Source organism: Aquarana catesbeiana, linkage group LG13 (genome assembly GCF_042186555.1).
Source record: "Aquarana catesbeiana isolate 2022-GZ linkage group LG13, ASM4218655v1, whole genome shotgun sequence".
Classification (NCBI taxonomy): domain Eukaryota; kingdom Metazoa; phylum Chordata; class Amphibia; order Anura; family Ranidae; genus Aquarana; species Aquarana catesbeiana.
This window is the reverse complement of record NC_133336.1, coordinates 238,342,469-238,366,277: the sequence shown is the minus strand read 5'-3', so window position 1 is coordinate 238,366,277 and position 23,809 is coordinate 238,342,469. Positions and strand designations below refer to the sequence as shown.

At 43.6% G+C, this 23,809-nt stretch overlaps 1 protein-coding gene across 1 annotated transcript in view; it reads left to right on the top strand.

Moving 5' to 3' along the window:
• The window catches only part of LOC141116717 (uncharacterized), a 181,860-nt gene that overhangs the window by 77,473 nt on the left and 80,578 nt on the right, over window positions 1-23,809 (top strand). The window contains exons 14-19 of the mRNA XM_073609109.1: window positions 2,344-2,865; window positions 14,856-14,948; window positions 18,088-18,152; window positions 20,819-20,982; window positions 22,228-22,405; window positions 23,502-23,567. Of these exons, the coding sequence (XP_073465210.1) occupies window positions 2,344-2,865; window positions 14,856-14,948; window positions 18,088-18,152; window positions 20,819-20,982; window positions 22,228-22,405; window positions 23,502-23,567 (1,088 nt within the window). The remainder of the gene's footprint in view (window positions 1-2,343; window positions 2,866-14,855; window positions 14,949-18,087; window positions 18,153-20,818; window positions 20,983-22,227; window positions 22,406-23,501; window positions 23,568-23,809) is intronic.

The following is a 23,809-nucleotide window of genomic DNA, read 5'->3' as shown; positions in this document are numbered from 1 at the left end:
TATAATTATTCTTCTATAATTATTTTAATTTTTACTTACTGTACTCATGTTTTATTGTTTTTCATAATTGTTAGCTATATAGCTGTGTCTTTGTGGCATCAGTCCATAGGTGGTTTTATTATCAGCCTTGCTATATGGCTATTTCATACACATAGTGACTTCCTGGTTTGATCCTGGTTACCATAGTGATGGGCATATTCAAGCCTATAGATCGCTCTGGATGAGCTTTTTTAAGTCACTTCCTGTTTCTAATTAGTTAGGCCGGGTTACCATAGAGATGGTCACACATTCGAGCCCATTGGCTGAAGGGGAGGAGCGGATTTGTTATTTAAAGGGTGTTCTCACGCTCAGCCGTCGCCGCTGAGGAAGTCCCGCCCACTTTGAGGGACGTAACGCGTACGGCATTTGTGTACGTGCTCCGATCGTGACGTCACCCGCGCTCCGCTCGTCCATCCTGTCTTGGGACATCCACTCCATCCACGCTGTCATCCTCCGCACTGGGGTACAGTGCATTGTAATGTGAGTGCTCCCGCATATTTTAATAAATGTTTTTAGTACTATACAGAGAGCACTAGATTTCTTCCTACCTCTTTTACATGTGAATTATCTGCCTACTTGCTGGTCACTGAAAGCTGATTTTTGTAAGCTGCTGCTGCTGCTGCTGTCTCCCCTTGGTATTGCCCCTGTGAGGGAACCGCTGATTCTGACCTGACTGATTCACTCAGGGGTCCATCCATTAAGGTGAGCAGCTGGTGTCACCGAAGGTGGAGGTCCGTGTATGTCACCACAGTCACCTTGCGTTTTCTATATGTCACCTGAGTCACTGGAGGAATCACTGGATTATCATTATTTGCAATTTATATACTTTGGACTTTAGTTTATATCCATTTTATTTTCACATATTGTACTTTATTTCATGCGCTGTACTGCTTTCTTTATATGTTAATTTATGGGATTTGATAAATTTACCCTCAGTATCACAGCTGCTATTTAGTTAAGTTTTTGGTTCGCGCTGGTTGATTTTTGTTTATATTTGCCCTTTTTAATTTATCACAACTTCAGCTGCTACCATGGATGTATTTTACTATCTTGAAAAAAGAGAAATTAAATTAGATGAGGTTTTCTCACATACTCCCTTATCAGAACAAAGCAATGACCTTACCTCCTCTTTTAAGAAATTGAATCATATTTTTGAAAAGAAGGTGAAAACCTGGTGGGACATTGCCTCCTTTAAACAATATCTCTCCTCTAATCTTATCCCTAGGAGGTTAAGGTGGGACATTCCACCTAATGATGGCCTCTTGGATGAGGCATCCATGATTGAATGGAGAGATTTTTTTGTTAAAAAGGGCTCTGAATTATTACAGTTATTGTTATCACGTAAAGAGAGAAAAATGGAGTTTCTTGAGTCGCAAATTCGTGATATCAAGAAAACCATAGAACCATTTAAAAATAGTGAAGAGTTCCTGAAGTTATCTACTGACCTTGGGAATAAACTGACTAAATGGGATCTTGAATCTCAAAATAAGAAAAAGAAAAAATATATGAGAGACTCCGATGATTTTAGGAGTGGGAATATTTTTAAGTGGCAGGCTGCTCCCCCTCCCAATCCATCTGGGACTAACTCTCAAACTGTACATAATAATACAATTAGCACCTCAGGCCCACCCCCTGCCACACCCAATGCTTATGGTCATCCCCCACTAGCCCCCCCCTTGAGAGGAGGTCGAGGTAATAGAGGGAACTCGAAGAGAGGTGGAGGTAGAGGGAGGGGCCTCCCACATATCCCCGGTAGAGAAAATTATGACCATTCACATTTTCAGCAGGATTATGGGTCACCCCGGGGATGGGATAATCAGAAACATGGTTCACACTCTTATTATTACAATGACAGTAGAAGAGATCCACCCCAATATATGCATGGAGGTCAATTACCTTTATCTAATAGATTTGCCCCACTACAGCAGGTTAATAATGAGGGAGGGGATTTTTTAGGGGCTCAGAGTGGACCGGGGAGAGGGTCGCAGTCCTACCAGCCCAACCCGGGAGAGTGGTGGAAATATCGACCACAGACTCCGCCCCCACAAATAGCAGGCCCCCCACGAAAAAGAAAAGAGAGAGAGGAACTAGAGGGGGTAGGCGATTACAAAAAACAAAGACCCCATTAGGAACAGGGATTTATAATTTGAGCAGTATTGTTCTCAGCGAGAGCGAGATTCAAGTCCTAGATAAGGGGCTGAAGTTCGCGCCCGTTCGAAATTTGAGTAAGTTTGATACTTATGTCAATATTCATAAATTTGTTCGACATCTTAACATGAAAAAGTATTTTCTGTCTAATTCTAGTAGATCAGCCACTATTGTAGGAGGCCACCACTCCAATTTACGCAATAAATCGACTTTCAATCCTCTCAATGCTGATAACAAGTATCTTGAAGTATTCAAGAACATGTTGTTTAATGATCTGGATAAAATGAAAGTTAGGAAGGCGGTTGACCCACTACCTATTAGGCAAGGTATCAAATCCTTGGAAACAAGGAATGATATCATCATCCGCCCTGCGGATAAAGGAGGGGGTCTGGTGATCCTAGATAAGTCCAAATATATGGAAGAACTTAACAGGCTACTGGCAGATCATGATACTTATCAGGTTCTCAACAAGGACCCTATGTTGGCCTATAAGGATGAGCTCCATTGGCTAATTGAGGAAGGAAAAAAGGAGAATGTTCTCAGTAAGAAGGAAGCTTCCTATCTGGATCCTCTCTTCTGTAGAACCCCTATCATTTACTGCCTCCCAAAAATCCATAAGGATATTAACAACCCCCCTGGGAGGCCCATAGTAAATGGTATTGACTCCATATCTTCCAGGTTAGGTCAATATATTGACCATTTCCTTCAGCCTTTGGTCTTTAAAACGGAGGCCTTCCTTAAGGATACAAAACATATAATTCAAATAATTGAATCTGTCAGTTGCTCCCCTTCCAGTATATTGATTACAGCCGACGTAGGGTCCCTGTATACTATAATTGGCCATGAGGATGCTTTATCCTCTGTCCAATGGGCCCTATCTACGTTTTCTGATCTCCCTGAAAAACATAAAAAGTTTCTGTTGAGAAGTCTGGCCTTTTGTTTGGCTAAGAACTATTTTTGGTTTAATCGCCAATTCTTCCTCCAAAAAAGGGGCGTTGCAATGGGCGCTCGTTTTGCTCCCAGTGTGGCCAATCTTTTTATGGCCCACTGGGAGGAAGACGTAGTGTTCAAGCAGCGACCCCCTGAGTTAGTGTGTTACAAACGGTACATAGACGACCTTATCATGGTCTGGGATGGGGATCAATCCAGCTTGGATTCCTTCATCCAGAAACTTGATAATAACACTAAGAATATCCAGTTGTCATGGAACTTTAGTAAAGAAAAAATAGTGTTTCTTGATCTTGAAATCTGGAAAGGTGATGAGGGGTTTAGACTATGTAACTATCTCAAACCCACAGACCGGAACTCTTATATTCCCCTGGGGAGTTGTCATCATAAATCATGGCTTTGTAACATCCCCAGGGGACAATTTGTTAGACTCAGACGGAACTGTACACGAGATAGTGATTTCCTCTCTCAATCCGCCTTACTTTCATCTAGGTTTGTAGAAAAAGGATATGACACACATACATTAAGTAGTGAGGTTGAGAAGGTTATGGCTATGGACAGGACCTCTCTGATAGCTGATAAAATCAAGAACACTAGTTCAGATGTTTCGAATTTCAAAATGGTACTGAATTACAACATCCAGCACAAACAATTTGAAAAACTTGTTTTAAAGAATTGGCCAATTCTTAAACAGGATCGTGTGCTGGGTCCCCTATTGCCACCCCGTCCGTCGTTTATTTATAAAAAGGCTCCATCCCTACGGGATCGCCTAGCCCCTGGCGTTGTGGATCCCCCTGTGCACTCTGAAAATAGACTCTTTTCCTTTCTCTCAGGATTTTATGCCTGTGGGCGGTGCACAGCCTGCAGGCATTCCAAGTGCAATAACAAGAGACGAAAAAGTTTTAAAGCCACCTCCACAGGTAAAGAATATAAAATAGAACAACTCATAACGTGCACCACGGTCGGGGTTGTCTATATGCTACAGTGTGAGTGTGGCTTACAATATATTGGTAGGACATCTCGCCCTTTACATGTTCGCTTAGGTGAGCATGTTAACAATATTAAAAAAGGAATAAAAACACACAATGTCTCAAAACATTTTAAATTGGTACACAATCAAAACCCCAGGGGTTTAAGCTTCTGGGGTATAGAGAGAGTTAATAAGCATTGGAGGGGGGGCAATTTTCTACGCCAAATTAGTCGTAGAGAATCTCATTGGATTCACGAGACTAAGGTTCTTGTCCCAGGAGGCTTAAACGTCGAGTTCGATGTTAACTGCTTTATCTCTGATCGCTAGCAAAAGCTCTCTGTATTATTGTTTTAAATGTTAATGTTTATTTTATATGTATTTTGTATTATGGGATTGGATGACCCAGGATGTTGAGCGGAGGAGCGGGATTTACGTCATTCTTTCTATAATTATTCTTCTATAATTATTTTAATTTTTACTTACTGTACTCATGTTTTATTGTTTTTCATAATTGTTAGCTATATAGCTGTGTCTTTGTGGCATCAGTCCATAGGTGGTTTTATTATCAGCCTTGCTATATGGCTATTTCATACACATAGTGACTTCCTGGTTTGATCCTGGTTACCATAGTGATGGGCATATTCAAGCCTATAGATCGCTCTGGATGAGCTTTTTTAAGTCACTTCCTGTTTCTAATTAGTTAGGCCGGGTTACCATAGAGATGGTCACACATTCGAGCCCATTGGCTGAAGGGGAGGAGCGGATTTGTTATTTAAAGGGTGTTCTCACTCTCAGCCGTCGCCGCTGAGGAAGTCCCGCCCACTTTGAGGGACGTAACGCGTACGGCATTTGTGTACGTGCTCCGATCGTGACGTCACCCGCGCTCCGCTCGTCCATCCTGTCTTGGGACATCCACTCCATCCACGCTGTCATCCTCCGCACTGGGGTACAGTGCATTGTAATGTGAGTGCTCCCGCATATTTTAATAAATGTTTTTAGTACTATACAGAGAGCACTAGATTTCTTCCTACCTCTTTTACATGTGAATTATCTGCCTACTTGCTGGTCACTGAAAGCTGATTTTTGTAAGCTGCTGCTGCTGCTGCTGCTGTCTCCCCTTGGTATTGCCCCTGTGAGGGAACCGCTGATTCTGACCTGACTGATTCACTCAGGGGTCCATCCATTAAGGTGAGCAGCTGGTGTCACCGAAGGTGGAGGTCCGTGTATGTCACCACAGTCACCTTGCGTTTTCTATATGTCACCTGAGTCACTGGAGGAATCACTGGATTATTATTATTTGCAATTTATATACTTTGGACTTTAGTTTATATCCATTTTATTTTCACATATTGTACTTTATTTCATGCGCTGTACTGCTTTCTTTATATGTTAATTTATAGGATTTGATAAATTTACCCTCAGTATCACAGCTGCTATTTAGTTAAGTTTTTGGTTCGCGCTGGTTGATTTTTGTTTATATTTATACCTGACTCCAGCTGGGCTCCTCCACTTTTTCCTGGCTTGAAGGCCAAGGTTGGACATCGGAAGCCTCAGCTGGGGTGGAAGGAAGAGTGGAAGGAAGGGTTGAGAGGGATTCCCTGACTTTAGTGTGGTCTGACAGAAATCGCAGTCTCTCATAGTACCACAGCGTGGGGACATAAACGTCATCTGCTCCAGTTTCGGATCTCTGGGAATATGTGACCTTCTTGCGCTCCCTTAGATAAGTGCTCCTCAGGCCACCAATTTTGGTTTTTAAATAGGGGATGGTTGCTGTGGGGACCACCGGCTTCACCAACTCCAGCAGTTTCTCCAGCGCTGCCTGCCTCTTTTGTTTATGGTTATAATGCGGGTGTTTGACCTGCCACAGACAGGGCAGCTCCCTGTACTTGTCTATGAACAGGGGGAGGAAGTTGTGGTCATTGAAGCCATCCATTTTATCTGCAAGACACAACACAAGACAAACCCTAATGTCAGGCAAAACTCTCCTAATCTTGTTACAATATAGGCCTCAATCTAGAAGCAGTATAGGCCCAAGTTTAGATCTTACCTTCGTTATCACGCCTCCGATACTCCTTCCTCCGCTCACAGATCGTACGTACTACGCATGCGTGTTACGCTTTATACACACTGCGCATGCGTGTAACTCCGCCCACCCCTGACGTTCTTTCTAGTCTATTCCCCACCCCTTTTCATTCGGCGCAGTGGGGGAAGAGCACATGGCGGAGACACAGCAGGTGCGTGCTAATTATAGCAACGAGGAGGAGGGGGAGGATAGCCCGGATCCGGAAACATCTGGATCCAGAAGGAGACGATTTAAGGCATCCAATATGTCCTTTGGGGAGATGTTGGAGATCTTTGACATCCTGAAGAAGGCCGACTATGATGGAAAGTATGGACCTTACCCCAACCCCAATGTCAGAAAGGCCAAGATCATGGCGAAAGTAATCAAAAGTCTGCACCGGAATTTCGAGGTACGAAAGATCAGCTCAGGAAGCGGTGGTCGGACCTGAAATTAAGAGAGCATGAGCAGTACAGAAGGATCAGGAGAGTGCTGCAAAAAAGTAAGTAGTTGTGCTGTGTTCCTATTCTTTTTGTGTTTATTACGTTCGTGCTGATCCATGTGCTTTTCTGAACTGTTGTACAGTTTAAAATGGCAACTTTCATGTTCATGGGCACATTATTCGTTCGTATCAAACATTTTTATTTCAGCCTATAAAACACCATTGTTTTGGCCATATGCATTTGACCACATTTTTTAGGGCCTACTTGTATGAAAATAATTTGGTTGTGTAGATGGGTTTGTTACTAGAATGAATGCAAACTAGATTCTGTGTAAGGAGAGGACACTGAGCAGCTGTTTACACATCTGGACACTGGAGCACTAGTGTGGGACACAAGAACACCCTTTTTATTAGGGGGCCCACACAGGTGCTCCAGTGTATACTATAGGGGTGTCTCCATCTGTGAAGCTTGTACAAAGCAGGTAAAGTATTGAAGCTTGACAAAGGACACTAAAAATTCTACATCTTGGAACTCTGCCAAAACAGACAATTGTACCCCACTTCCAAGCAATGTTTCATATTTATAGTTCTGCCATCAAATATCTGTGTGCTAAGTTTACAATTTTTTTTTTTCACATAGGGGAGAAAAGACTCGGAGGACACCCCTCATCCGAGGAGACCAGAGACCCCCCACCTCTGGAAGAAGGGGAAATCCCACAAAGACAAGCAGAGCAGGAGGAGGAAGACATGGTGAAAATTGTCACCACAACAGGTGAGTGTCTGCGACCACAGGCTCAGGTAAGAGATGGATGATGGCATATTTATAATACATGTTTTTTTTTTGGTTTCTATCTTTTTAGGTGATTGTGATGTTGTGGATCCAGGGCATTTCACCTCGGAAAGTGCACAGCTCCTGATTGGGGAGATCATGGGGTGTAATGTTGCATTGGAAAACATCAAGAAAAACATCAATGATGTAATTCAAAAAAATAAGAACATCATTGATGTTTTGGGGAGAGTTTAAAACCCCTCCAAAGCCCTTTCTTTTATGGTGTGCTAAAAATTTAAAATTTTTTGTCAAATTGTAGAAAAGCCAAATTTTGAAGAGGCACACAGTGTGTCAGCATGTGCTATCTGCCATCACGGGAGATCAATGGACGTGTTTTGGGGGTGCAACCCCTTCCTTAATAATAAAGTAGCTGAGAGGAAGGGGTTGCTCCCCCAAAACACGTCCCTTGATCCCCTGTGATGGCAGCTAGCACATGTTGACATTCATAAATTGGTGTGCATCTTCAAAATTTGGCTTTTCCTGGGGTGATTTCACCCCATCTGAACGCAATATCAAACACAGTTCCTAAATACTCATGTCTGATATTGCCTTCAAGTTCTACCAAATGTGAACTTTGTAAGTTCAAGATTTGTGTCTTTCTTGTTGGTTTGAAACATGCCTGTTTTATCTTAAATGGACATTTCTACTTTTTCTAATGCCACCCCAAAAATTGTTATACAACAAACATGTTGGTTTGTTTTAAAAACCTTGTCAAAATGCACATGTGATTGTGCAGGTATTAAAAAGATTGTTAATCAAGAATGTGTGGATTATTGTCTCAACGCTACAACACTTTTGTGGTGCTCTAATTGCTGCTTTCTGTGACAATGGGTGTTATTTCATAAGGGGAAATCCAATTTGCACTACAAGTGCAGTTTCAAATGCACTTGTAGTGCAAAGTGTCTATGCCTTTAGTAAATAACACCCAACAGTGCTTTGTATAAGGTTACACAATCACGCCATTTTCACGACTCACCACATTTCTGTCAGGCTCAGCTAAAACAAACACAAGCAGTAAATGTCACCAAAGATTTGCTTAATTTTTTTTTTATTTGATAAAGGTTTCACACATTGTCTGGCATATTGATAGCCCCCCTACCCGCAAAGAATTCAAGGTATCTTAGCCGGACATCACGGGCACTCAGGGAGGGCAAGCCAGGATGGACACTTTCAAGCGCCGTCAGGGTTGGTTCATTTTGAATTCTGGCTTCAGGCCCAACTGAGCCAGCATAGTTGGCAGAATGTTGCCTTAAAAAGTTGTGTAGAACACAGCACGCCAGGATAATGTGATTCAGTTTGTACTCCGCAATATGTATGGGTGTAAGAAATAGGCGGAACCGGCTGGCCATGATTCCAAACGTGTTCTCCACCACTCTTCTGGCTCTGGCCAGCCGGTAATTAAAAACCCTCTGGTCTGGGGTGAGGGTCCTCATCGGGAATGGCCGCATAAGATGGTCCCCCAGCGCAAAAGCTTCATCCGCAATGGAGACGAATGGGAGTCATTCCACATTGTCTTCTGGAGATGGCAAGTCTGAGCTGCCATTCTGGAGACACCTGTAGAACTCCGTCTGGGCGATGACTCCACCATCGGACATCCGGCTATTCTCCCCCACGTCCACATACAGGAACTCATAAGTAACCAACACCACCGCCAACATCACAATACTATTGAACCCCTTATAATTATAATAGTACGACCCCGAGTTGGGTGGTGGGATGATGTGGACGTGTTTCCCATCAATTGCCCCTCCGCAGTTAGGAAAGTCCCACCGCTGGGAAAAGTGGGAGGCCACAGTCTGCCATTCCAGTGGCGTGGAAGGAAACTGTTGAGGAAAACAAAAAAAATTAGTCTTTTTGCACATTAAAACATGGAAAGCAGATTAGACACAAACATTCTTGGCCGACATCAAGATAACATTTATTAATGGGAATTTTTAAACATCAAAGTATAAGGTACACCTATCATATTCCCCCTCCCCCCTCTCCTGGGCCATTTCTAACATTATGGGGGGGAGCTCTTGGACAGGTAACCCTCTCCACTTCATTGAGAGATGAATGCCTAAATAACGGGTATTACTTTGAACAGCCCCTCCTTAGTTACACTATTGGCAGCCCACTGGACAGGTAAGAAGTGTCCTCATACAAAGATATAAATACACATTGTACACATTTGAGCACATTTGGAAATTCTGCTATTACCTATCAAGATAATAATATGATACAAAAACTTTAAACAGTACCATTTGAAAGTATACAGGCAGCCCTTGCACTACATGCTTTGGGGAATTCATCCATACATCTGACCACAAAAGAGATGGGTATAGTGTGTATGGGTTTGGCAAAGTCAGCAGATAGATGATTGAGGATAGATAGAGAATTGGTATCAGCTGACTTAGCAGTTGGGGGGAGGGAGGGTTCCAAATGATTTGGGGACCCCTAAAAAAAGCCTCTGGCACTCTGCCTGAATTTAAATTACAAATCACATTTAAAAACATTTTAGGGGTGTTTGGGGTAAAGCACTACTATGGAGCTGATAAAATACATTGTTAAGTGACTACATGAGGTGAATATAGGGGCAGGAGAGCATGCTGGGGAGGTAAGTGAAGGCAAATATGTATGAAGGATAAAAAAAATAATTACATAAAAATCCAGCATGCATGAGAACAAAGGGGACATTCACAGCATATTACAATCATGGTAATTAGGGAATGAGGAAAGAAATACAATACATTAGCAAACATTCAATACAATAAAATGTGAGATTAAAGGATAAATCTTACCTTAATATACTCCTTCTGCAGGACCTGAATGATGGCAGAACAGGTCTCTGGGATAATGATCCCCAGAGCCTGGGGGGAGTTGCCTGTCGAGAACTTCAAGTCCTGCAGGCTTCTCCCTGTCGCCAAGTACCGCAGGGTGGCGACCAGCCTCTGCTCCGGAGTGATGGCTTGCCTCATGCAGGTATCCTGCCTGCTGGTATAGGGGGTCAGCGAAGCCAACAAATGGTGAAATACGGGGTCCGTCATCCGGAGAAAGTTCCTGAAATCATCAGGATTATTCTCACAGATCTCACGGAGCAAAGGCATATGAGAGAACTGGTCACGCTGAAGCAACCAATTCTTGGTCCATGAACTCCTCCCCACCCTGTTCATGGACTGGACTTGTGTCAAGGTCAGGACCCCAACACCAAGCCCCCGCACAGCACGAACTCTACGAGGAGAACGTATATGCAACATGGCTAGATAACGGTCGGCTGCTCAGAACGAAGTAACAGAACGCACTGAAGAACAGCAAGGCCTGTGAAGAGCGACCTGAAAAACAGTAACGAACGAATAGGAGCACAATGACTAAGTCACGCGGAGCTTGCTTGCACGCACTGAAGAGCAGATACAAACCCACAAGCACAAACTGAACAGCAGAAAATGATCTGAAAACCACGAGTATGAAAAAGCGCGAATCGTCTCTCACCAAACTTTTACTAACACGAGATTAACAAAAGGAGCCCAAAGGGTGCCGCGCTTGGTTCTGAACTGGCCTTTTCTAGTCTCGTCGTACGTGGTTTACGTCACCGCGTTCTTGGCGATCGGAAATTCCGACAACTTTGTGCCACCGTGTGTGCCTACACTTTTGGATAGAGTGAGGGTGTGCTAGAACCTCTGCAGTGAATTTATAACATTGTTTGTCTCTAAAAAATAAAAGCAGAATGTAGAAGCAGCAACTTCAGCACAGTAATTGATGTGGTCACTCGGACAGTAAACAAGGAGTAGACATGTGCACGACGAAAAAAATTTTGTTTAGTTTTAATTCGTTATTTACATAAATTTGTTTAATTCGTTTTTGGAAATAGTTTTGTTTATTCATTTTCGAATCAGTCCTCAGGGTCTTTGCCCGTTTTGAGCACCAACACCACCACCGACTCAGACATAGATTCAGGGAGAGCACCTAGGGAGGAAAATCGGTCAAAAAGAGAAACCAGTCTAGGGGCAAGCAGCTCCTGATAATGGGAGAAGAATTCAGGCGGGAGGCCATCCATCCCGCTGAAGACGTTTTCTCTCTTATCCCCTCCCTCCCGTAATCTGATTCTACTGAAATGGAAAATATACTGCGCTAACCAAGTGAACCCTAAAGGCAGCAGCTTAAATTGTGAGATATACACAAAAAACAAACATAAGAAGAAGAGAAAAGCTGCGCAGAAAAATAAATAAAACCAAGGCTACTCATGAAAGAACAACCTCGTGAAAAACTGTGAATAATGTATAACAATTTGTGACCAGAACTCAATAAAGATAGAATAGTCCAAACAGAAGAAAATCCAATCAATCCATGTACAGATCGTGTAGAAACTTAGGATGAATAAAAAACCACCTATAGTGATCCACCACCACATGAATGTCGCGCTTACCAGATGGCAAGCTTGATAATCCTGTAAGGAAATCGGACATCCAGACACCAAACCAACAGCATCACCTCTCTGTAGTCAGCATCAAGGGTAAGCCAGAAGTTCAGCAGGTATACGGAGCACACACCAACCACCGGCTCATGGGGATGGAAGGAAACCAACCATAGTGTGAATCCGTATAACAAATGTATTAAATATAAAAAAGATTGCACTTACAGGAATTAAGCAGTAAAAAGGCATCCATTAAAAACAGTTCGCCGGCCGGCTTGCATACACCCGCTCACATCCGGGTCGCGATGACGTCAGCGCGTCAACCTCCTGACGTACGTTTCGTCTATAACTCGAGACGTCGTCTAGGGAAGGGGTCCCACTAGGGGGGTTGTTAGAAAATATGAAAATATAGAAAATATGTGTGCAGGTAATGCATATCCATTGCTCAATTGTTAAGGTTTATGCCCCGTACACACGGTCAGACATTGTTCGGACATTCCGACAACAAAATCCATGGATTTTTTCCGACGGATGTTGGCTCAAACTTGTCTTGCATACACATGGTTACACAAAGTTATCGGAAAATCCAATAGTTCTGATCGCGGTGACGTAAAACACGTCCGTCGAGACTATAAACGGGGCAGTAGCCAATAGCTTTCGTCTCTTAATTTATTCTGAGCATGCGTGGCACTTTGTGCGTCGGATTTGTGTACTCACGATCGGAATTTCCGACAACGGATTTTGTTGTCGGAAAATTTTATAGCAAGCTCTCAAACTTTGTGTGTTGGAAATTCCGATGGAAAATGTGTGATGGAGCCCACACACGGTCGGAATTTCCGACAACAAGGTCCTAGCACACATTTTCCGTCAGAAAATCCGACCGTGTGTACGGGGCATTACAGTGGTTGCTGTTGATGCTGACCCTGTACTCTCTATTCGTTTTTCAAGAAGAGCTGATATCAGAAGTAAAGGAGGAGATTTCACAATAATTGTTGCTAGTTGTAGATCCCCTTTTGAAGGCTGATCAGCAAGGAGAGTTATGCCGTGTACGCACGGCCGGACTTTTCGACTGAACTGGTCCGACGGAACGAATCCGTTGGATAATTCGACCATGTGTGGGCTTCATCGGACCTGCAGGAACATGTTTCAAATCTTTCTGATGGATTCGAGTCCGGCCGAAAAATCCGTTCATCTGTATGCTAGTCCGACGGACGAAAACAGACGCTAGGGCAGCTATTGGCTACTGGCTATGAACTTACTTATTCTAGTCCAGGCGTACGTCATCACGGTCGAATCCGTCGGACTTTGGTGTGATTGTGTGTAGACAAGTCCGATTCTACGTAAGTCCGTCGGAAGTCCGTCGGAAGTCCGTTGAAAAGTCCGACGTGATTCAGTCCGTCAAAAGTCCGGTCATGTGTGCACGGCATAAGTTAAACTTTCTTTGTAGTGTATATGTATTGCCCTCTGAGCTTCTGACCAGCCCAGCCACCACTGAAATTGATGGTGGCAATTCACAGGTCTCCTTTTTCAGGCTGGTCAATAGGAAGAATTTGTTGAGCTTTCTTTGTCGTGACTTATTTCCCTTGGAGCTTCTGGTCAGCCCGGCCAGCATTGAAATTGCTAAGGCACAACTACACCAAAAAAAAAAATTGCATTGCATGTTGTGTTTGTTTGCCCTAAAACTAACATTAACCACTTAAGGACCGAGCCTCTTTCTGAGATTTGTTGTTTACGTTACGTTTTGAGTTAAAAACATTTTTTTTTGCTAGAAAATTACTTAGAACCCCCGAACATTATACTTTTTTTTTTTTTCTAACACCCTAGAGAATAAAATGGCGGTCATTGCAATACTTTCTGTCACACCGTATATGCGCAGCGGTCTTACAAGCACATTTTTTTGGGAAAAATACACTTTTTTAATTTAAAAAAATAAGACAACAGTAAAGTTAGCCCAATTTTTTTTATATTGTGAAAGATAATGTTATGCCGAGTAAATTGATATCCAACATGTTACGCTTCAAAATTTTACAGAGTTACAGAGGAGGTCTAGGGATAGAATTATTGCTCTCGCTCTACCGATCGCGGCCATACCTCACATGTGTGGTTTGAACACCGTTTTCATATGCGGGCGCTACTCACGTATGCGTTCGCTTATGCACGCAAGCTCGGCGGGACGGGACGCATTTACATTATTTTTAGTTTTTTTTCTTATTTATTTTACCTTTTATTTTTTATTTTTACACTGTTCTTTTTTAAAAAAAAAAATTGTGTCACTTTTATTCCTATTACAAGGAATGTAAACATCCCTTGTAATAGAAAAAAAAGCATGACAGGTCCTCTTAAATATGAGATCTGGGATCAAAAAGACCTCATATTTACACTAAAGTGCAATTAAATAAAAATAAATGTTATTTGAAAAAAATAAAAAATAAATGAATGGCCCTTTAAGAGCTATGGGCGGAAGTGACGTTTTTGACGTCGCTTCTGCCCTAAATGGTATGGAGACGGTTGGGGGTCCATCTTCCCCTCACTTGTCTCCATACCCAGGAAGGAGAAGGATCCGATTGTCTCCGTCGCTATCGACGGCGGCGGAGGGCACCGGAGAGTGGCGGGAGGCCCTCTCCCGTCGCAAATAAAAGTGATCTTGTGGCGGATCCGCCTCAGAGACCACCATTATCGGAACCCGGACCATGCGCTGAAAAAGAGGATACCGGGGATATGGCAGCTAGCTGCTGCCATAACATCGATATTCCTCTTCAAAGAGAGAACGTATATATGCGTGCGGCGGTCCGGAAGTGGTTAAGTATTTATACTGACATTTTGTGTTTCAAAGACTGTTGCACTAACATAAAAAAATTACCCGCTATTTTATTCTCTAAGATGTCTGCGTTAAGAAAGTAAAGTGTATGTTTGGGGGGGGGGGGGGTTACACATTTTCAGGCCTAAAATAATTTTTTTATACTTGTGCAAAAAGGGTGCTGGCAGTGAAAGGGTTAATTGGCATATCTACACATCACCTTTGAATCGCAGGCAGGTGTGGGAAGGTAAATTGCTGGGTGTGGTGAGAGTCCGACCAGGAAGTACCAAGAACAACAAAGCACAGATCTTAGAAGAGGATTGCAGGTAATGTTATTCGTTTTTACTGTCTGGGGGGGGACACCATTTCCTGGCACCAGGGGGCTACAGCCAGTACACATGTAAGGGGCCCGCATGTCTGAGGGGCCCGGACCACAGGTCACAACCCAGGCTATTTTTAACACAAGGCAGCTGCTGTCAGAGTGGATTGGCTGCCAGAATGCAGGGGAGGGTGGAGAGGTTGGAGAGGGTGGAGATGGGACTGGGGGTGGAGATGGGACTGGGGGTGGAGATGGGACTGGAGGTGGAGAACATGGGGTGGAGAAGATGGAACTGGAGGAGGAGGACATGGAATAGAGGATATGGGATCGCAGGAAGATGAAGAGAACACGGGACAGAGAACATGGGATGGAGAAGGAAGAGGACGTGGGATGGCCAGTGGGCGGATTCGATGGGACAGCCAGTGGGCGGGTCCTGGGGAATGTTGGCGGTCAGGCCCGGGGGGCCCAGGCCTAAAGCTGTGTAAGGGGCCACATCATTTCTGATGGCTGCCCTGCCTGCCACTGTATAAAGGACATATTAGAGACACGGGGGAATTTGGCTATTGACTGTAAAACACTCAAACAATAAATAGGCAGCAAAGCATACAATCTAATGAGATCTAACTGGAGATACAGTCCAGATGAACTTAGTCTATAGTGGTATGTTGTGTTTCTAACATTTTGTTGCTAATAAAGTGTAAACGGACGCATAGGATAACATTAGTTGCTTCTACAGGCAAAATGCTAAATTCCTCTAGGAGCAGTGTTTTTTTTAAGCCAATATGCATGGACCCTCATTAAGAAAATGCGAGGTGTTCTCTGAATGGCACCCACCTGGCAACCGTCAGGGGGGTACACCTGATACAACTGTGAGGGGCCCGCCCGGGCCAGAAGAAGTTGGGATGGGTGAAGGGAAGACGTGTTGTGCACTATAGAAACGATCTCGCAGCTTCTGCTGCTCTCTGTGTCATTGAGCTCAGACATCAAACTCTTTACTGCCACCTCTGGCTACTATATGCATTTGCACCCCTCGTGTGAGCTGCCTGTACTGTGCTCCACTGTGTCAGCAACATGTCAGCTTTGTGAAAACTAGCTGGGAGTAGGTAGGAAGATTTCCTTTACAAGTAGGGGCTGTGAAGGAAAGGGAGGGGGCTGTTTGTGTACAGGGAGAGGCCAGAGGCTTGTGTGTTTACAGATTTGTGTATGTGTGGGACTGACATATATACAGGTGGGGGGGCTGACATATATACAGGTGTGTGAGGGGGCCTGGCATATATACAGGTGTGTGAGGGGGGCTGGCATATATACAGGTGTATTAGGGGGGCTGGCATATATACAGGTGTGGGGGGGGGTTCTGGCATATATACAGGTGTGTGAGGGGGGGCTGACATATAAACAGGTGTGAGGGGGCTGGCACATATACAGGTGGGGGGGCTGACCTATATACAGATGTGAGGGGGGCTGGCATATATACAGGTGTGTGAGGGGGGGCTGACATATAAACAGGTGTGAGGGGGGCTGGCACATATACAGATGTGAGGGGGGCTGGCATATATACAGGTGTTGGGGGGGGCTGACATATATACAGGTGTGTGTGTGTGGGGGGGGGCTGACATATATACAGGTGTGAGGGGGCTGGTATATATACAAGTGTGAGAGGGGTTGGCATATATACAGGTGCGGGGGGGTGGGGCTGACATATATACAGGTGTGAGGGGGGCTGGCATATATACAGGATTGAGGGGGGGACAGACATATACACAGGATTGAGGGGGGGCTAAGTGCGAACAGGTGAGGTGGCCGGTGTGTGGATTTGTTGGGATGGCCCATGGGCAAGCCCTGGGGAATGTTGGTGGTCAGGGTGGCCCAGGCCTAAAGTTGTGTAAGGGGCCCAAAAATTTCTGATGGCTGCCCTGGGCACCTATACTCAGCCAGCAACTTCCTGTGATTGGCAAGATATGGCACATGCTTATTTACATTGGTTCAGGTTGAACCAATGTAACTATGCAAAAATTATTAAGTTGTGTGGCTGTTGATCATTCCATATGTACCATAAAAGAATGCCTGGTTTGCAGGTAATGCAGTTCTTCTGGAGTGAAAGTGGGTTGAGTAAAACCACAGAGATGTCCAAAGATGGTAGAGACCACTGGAGAAGCAGATGGGGCCACAGAACCTGTCTGTAATGAGACACCTTGGGGACCTTTTGTATTGCAAAATCAGAAGGTACCCCACAGGATAACCCAGAAACAGAGAGGGGGATAGGAGATCTGCTGTTCACATGGAAGAGACACTGGTGGAATGTCTATAAACATGAGTCTTGGTGATGTCCTATCCATGGCATTAGTGGCAGTAGAGGAAAGCTCAGATGCATGAGGCAAAGGGGCCCTGTCCATGCTGAAGGAAAGTGAGTAGAGTCAGGAACACCAAGAAACAATGTAAAAAATGTGAACTTATAGCAGGAGGACACTCTTGATGAGGCTAGGCTTCTCTAATCAGTCTTTGTAATCAATGGGAAGGCCAGAACTGAGACCTTGTAATAGTAGTCTCAGAGAAAGAGCTACCACTGGTCCCCAAAAGTAGAACAGTACACAATCACTAGATTCTTGAGCTTGGATCAGTACTCACAATTTCCCATATTATCTTTACACCTCCCAGCTTCCATCAGGCACTCTTCAATGGGTCCTCCAAACCTAAAACCTTAGCTCTAGAAGTAAATAGAAATGCCCCTGCCCCCCCCCCCCCAGCTGTACTATCGCTGGGACCTCGATGACCATCAGCAGACTTCAGCAAGACTGCCTCAAAGGGGCAGCAGCCCCTGCGGCTGGAAACTTCTCCAGCAGGACTAGAGCTCACACTATATATGTTCTCCTCCAGCCACCTACAGGCCACACCTCCCCAGGGATTACCTGAAAAACACAAAATATTTAAGTCGCCCTTTCGACTTTCCCAGCCCTCTATTTGCTAGAAGACTCCAGAATGCACAGGGAAACCATCAAACTTGCAGCTTGTAAAATCTAGGACAGCCCAGAGAAATCAATAGCTGCTCCAATGACTACAGAAGAGCCAAAAACGAAATTGACCTAGCATCTCATACTAGGAGTGTGCTACACATATATTATACATCATTTTATATTTTCATTTTAAAGGTCTAGTTACCATTTTACTCTTGAAGAACAGAAGATGGGTCAGATGCCTTCAAGATACAGTGATGGTAGGTCTTACAAAAAATATATACAGTATGTAAAATAAAGCTTCTATATTCTAAAGCAGTGATGGCGAACCTTGGCACCCCAGATGTTTTGGAACTACATTTCCCATGATGCTCAACTACATTGCAAAGTGCATGAGCATCATGGGAAATGTAGTTCCAAAACATCTGGGGTGCCAAGGTTTGCCATCACTGTTCTAAAGCTTCTATATATCATTTTAATGTGTTGCCTGTGTTGATCATCATTAAGAGCTATAGTTAGTGAACCAGCAATTCTCCTGATTCGGCCATCATTATCCTCTCAAAGGCATTAAACTGTTTCTAAAGACATAGTATACTTACCTGCTCTGTGTAAAAGTTTTGCACAGAGCAGCCGGATCCTCTTCCTTTTGCTATGGGGGCAGTCCAGCAGGCTCACTTCTGCTGTGCTCCTGTGAATGGACATTGGCTTGGCCCCCCACCCTCTCCTCATTAGCTTACTGACTGTGATTGACAGCAGCAGGAGCCAATGTCTCCCGCTGCTGTGTAAGCCAATGAGGAGAGAGAGACCGGGGTGAGCCGCTGCTCTCATTCACATTGCTGGATTGCAATGGGGTTCAGGTAAATTATAGGGGGGATGAGGGGGGATAATGCATACAATGCATTAAGGTAAAAAGCCATAAGCCTGCCTTTAGAACGACTTTAAGCCCTGGTTCACACTAGTGCGATTTCTGATGTAACTTCAGTCAAACAGAACTGAATGACAATGTAATCACCTTGTTTTGAATGGCGACCATTTACATCAATGCAACTCATCAGGGAGCGATTTTGGAAGAGGTTCCTGGAGCTACTTTGGTGCAATTCCAGCGTGATTTTGGTCCCAAAGACTTCAGTGGAAAGGCACTGTAATAGTATGTACATGTGATTCTGAGTTGACTTGAAAAGTGATTTCATTTTTTTTAACCCTGAACGTTCCTCCAAAACAAATCCTTGGTCCCTCAAAAGAAGTAGTAGTAATAGTTCATAAAATCGCATGAAAAGCACACAGGATTAAAATCTCATCAAAATCACAAAGAAGTCGCATTATATAATTGCACCTGAAATGGGATCAAAATCGCACCTTACTAGTGTGAACCAGGCCTAAAGAAAAAGAAAAGTGTCCTGCTGATAAACCTACATTTTGGGCTATTAATATAATGTTCACCTTTAAAGTTATTTTTTAATGCAACATTCACATTTTTTTAAATGCTCGATTTTCCATATTTTTGTTATTGTATTACATGCAAAAATTGTGACCACTAAATGGAGATTTGCTCTTGATTCAGCCTTATTCAACCTCCCTGCTAAACTCCTGTGCCCACTAGAGGCAGCAAAGACGCAATTTCCTCTGATTCTGCCTTTCTCCTTATCAGCTGCTGATGTAAGATCTCAGCCATGCAAGGAGTGTGTTGATTTCAGCGACCCAAAGACTTGCATTGTGAGATGGAGCAGTAAATGACTGGCTGACCATACATTATACAATTTTCTTGTACAATTTTCCTTTCCAAAGCATATATTATGAGGTCAAACCTAAACAACACTTTTAATTTGCATCCAATCAGGTAGGCCCTTGCACTACATTGTTGATGGTAAATCTAAAGGAAAATGTACATGAAAATTGTATAATGTACGGCCAGCTTAAGCCTACAATTTTGTTGCGCTACAATGCTGAAGATGCAGAATCCTATTATTCTCAATATATGTATATATGTATATATATGTATATGTATATAGCCCTGAATCTGGGACTCATAGCCCCGAGTCTCTGCAGGGGTCCCCAATTGGAGGCTCTCTGGGGACCCTAATGTAAGTGGGGGGCTCTCTGGGGACCCTGATGCAGGGGAAGGCTCTGTGGGGACCCTGATTTTAAGGGGGAGGCTCTCAGGGGAACCCTGATTTTAAGGGGAAGGCTCTCTGGGGACCATGATTTAGGGGGGGCTCTCTGGGGACCCTAATGTAAGGGGGGCTCTCTGGAAACCCTGATGCAAGTGGGGGGCTCTCTGGGGACCCTGATGCAAGGGGGAGGCTCTCTGGGGACCCTGATGCAAGGGGGAGGCTCTCTGGGGACCCTGATGTAAGGGGGGCTCTCTGGGGACCCTGATGAAAGTGGGGGGCTTTCTGGGGATATAAACACACACACACGTATATTACTGTATATTCATGTGTATGCCTGTCCAAGTGTATGACTTTCTTTACTACGCTGCTATGGGCTGTAGCCCCAGATCTTTTGTAGACCTAGCAATGCCCCTGCCTGTTGGTAAAGCTCTAATAAATACACAAACTTCTTTGGGGCAAAATCATGCATTTTTTGCCATTTGGCTCTTTGTATATAGGGAAATGTTTACTACAACTGATACACTCAGAATCTGCCGCAGCTGTGCATGGTAGCCAATTAGCTTCTAACTTCAGCTTGTTTAATTAAGCTTTGGCAATAAAACCTGGAAGCTGGTTGGTTTCTATACAGAGTTCCCCAGATTTGGTGCTCTTCAGTTTTAGAAAATTACCCCCTTTGTCTCTGTGGCCCATAGACAAAGGCCTAATATGCCTAATGGTAAATCTGGAATAATATAATTCCATGCTAAGTCCCACTTATGTTGCATCTATAGAAGTGAAAGGAAAAATGTTTTCATTCTGTCCCTCTCCTTATCCAGACACACAGGAAAAGTTCCATCAGCTGCTGTCTCAGTATGACTTCAATGAACTTAAACTAATCTACGAGTATTTTAAAAATGACCTGATCTACATTGTGGCGTCCACCACTGATTTCAAACACCTGCTGGAGCACATGGCATCTCGGAATATCCTCAATGAGGAGGTAACTAGAAAAATGTGCGGACTTTTACAGCAATCAAAGCTATGAATGATAGATCAACAACAAGTATCAGCAAAAAAAAAAAAATATTTAAAGGAAAAATGCAACTATGACAAATAAATCCCAGAGCACCATGAGGTTTCTAAAGAGGGGACAGCAGAAGCTTATTTCTTTCAGACTCTCTGTCTCTTTATTACAACTTACTTACAGAGCGGTCTAAGGGAGGATGGGGGATTCCCTCCTGCGGATGTATTGTGTTCTCCCGGCAGGGTGGCAGGGGAAGCCATCCCCTCCGGCAGAACACAGTGATTTCTGCTAGCGGCCATAATAACTGGTAGCAATAATCACATGTAAAATCCCACAGGCTGGTTGTACATTTAGCCTTCCCATACATGGTTCAAACCATCTAAATTACATTTTCAAGCTAATGAACTTTTTTTTAAGTCCTTACCATGATAAATGAAATACATACAAATACCAATATATACGTAAACTATATATACATACACTGTGTATGTCTGTCTCTGAATCACATGTGTCAAACACAAGGCTGAATCCAGCCCTCCAGGCCTTTCCATGTGGCCCTCACACCTCTCCTGCAGCTGTGGCACCCCCTTGTCTCTACCACCACCTTTTCATAGCAGTCAGCAACAGAGAGAAGGACACAGATCCTGTGCTTCTCTGTGCAGCCATAGAGAAGCTTGTATCTGCCCCCCACCCCCTCCCCTGTCACATCAATCGGCAACAGACAGGAGGACAGAACTCCTCCTACAGAACCTGCAGCTCTCTCCAGCCACAGCAACCTCTCTTCTTGGCTTCCCCTGGTCTCATCATTCAGCAGACTCCGGCAGCTGACTCCAGCCCTCCTCTGGTCCTCCTCCGGACCCCGCACTTTCTGTTTCCCAGCTCCGCCCCCAGCTTCTTCCTGGCAGCAGCACAGGGGGTGCACTATGATGTAAGGAAGGTTGGGGGACTCTTGACTTTTAATGGTCTGATGTAGGGGGCAGGTGGGGTGCTCTGGGCATCTAGTCTTATGGTTACAAACGGCCCTTTGAGGGCAACCATAATGCTGATGTGGCCCATGATGAAATTGACTTTGACACCCCTGTTCTACATGAATATTCAATGAAGCCATCTGAACATAACCGGTTTGGTGGAGGGAGGAGTGTATTTGGGATGATGAAACTTTTATTCACAAATTTTTTGCTTCTGTTTATTTTCCCTGAAATCAGTAACATTGTATTCTAGTTATATCTTGAAATGAGGAGCGACCTGGGACCCTTTATGTTCTCTGAGAAGCTGGTACAAGATATTCTGAATGCTGGAAAAGAGGCCATCATGGTGTTCTTGGAAGGCATCTACGATCTACAGTTTTTGAATACACCTACTCATTTGTATGCACTGCAAGAGGAATTGGATAACTTCGGTAACTAGAATGTGAAATTCTTTATGTTGAATTAGTATATTCCTGGAGACCTATATTATGAAAAAAAAAAAAAGCTTTCGATAGAAACAAAAATATAAGAGGCAAGGATGACCTGGATATTATCTAGGGCCTACCTGAATGCCCCTCCTCTCATGTTGTCATCTAATATAAAAAAAGAAAAAAAAAAAAAAAGAAAGAAAAAGTGTTATGCCGCATACACACAATCGGATTTTCCGACAACAAATGTTGGATGTGAGCTTGTTGGCGGAAAGTCAGACAGTGTGTATGCTCCATTGAACATTTGTTGTTGGACTTTCCCCCCACAAATGTTGGCTAGCAGGTTCTCAAATTTTCCACCAACAATTTTTGTTGTCGGACTTTCCGATCGTGTGTACACAAAAGTCCATGCATGCTCAGAATCAATGCTCACCAAACACAACATTAGCAGGAGGAGCCCAAAGGGTGGCTATTGAACTTCCTTTTTATCGGCTCGCCTTATGTCTTGTACGTCACTACGTTCGTAATTGTTAGCCAACATTTGTGTGACTGTGTGTATGCAAGACAAGTTGGAGCCAACAACCTTCAAACAAAATTCCGCAGTTTTGTTGTCGGAAAGTCCGATCGTGTGTACGGGGCATTACAGTTACATTATAGAAGCTACATTTGTGAGCCATAGGCACCTGTGTCCAGATATAACTGCAAAAATAAAGCTTTACATAACACCAAGCGAAACATATTAAAAAATATATAAAACCGAGGTATACGCCAAAGTTGATACTCAAATATCCATGAAAGTTGATCACTCCAATTTGTGCCCATCTTCATTCTTCTATGAAGGGTTCCATGTGTGTTTCTGCTTGTAGGTATACGGTGGTATATATGGCACTGGGATGAATAGTTCATACTATTAGCTTTTGCTATATTCTGTTTATTATTAAACTTGTACTAACAATGCCACACTAAAAGGACTTTCCTTCGTTCTTCTCCCTCTGTTTCTTTTTTTATGTAAGTCACACATTTATGGCAAAGAAAAAGAGACAAAAGTGTTAAACTACCAATTACTTATTGTCACGTTCTGTGATTTCTCTTTGTTTAGGGGACAGTCTAATGCAACAGATATTACTGGACCGAAATGGAAACCCACTGACTCCAGAGCTGAAAGGTAAATGTTGGAGGTCATTCAATGATTGGAAAGCTAATGCACGCCAAAAGGCTAGTTTTGGTGTAAAATATGAAAAAAACAGCCCCTTATCGCTAGCCCCAGCCAATGGGTAATGTAGGCATCTTGTGTGATGTAGTAAATAGGCACCTACTTCTGTCATCCATAACCTTCCAACAAAGAAAAAGATGACACACTCCATCGTAAAAGCCTAGTATGAAAATGTATTAGTACTTTCCAGTACA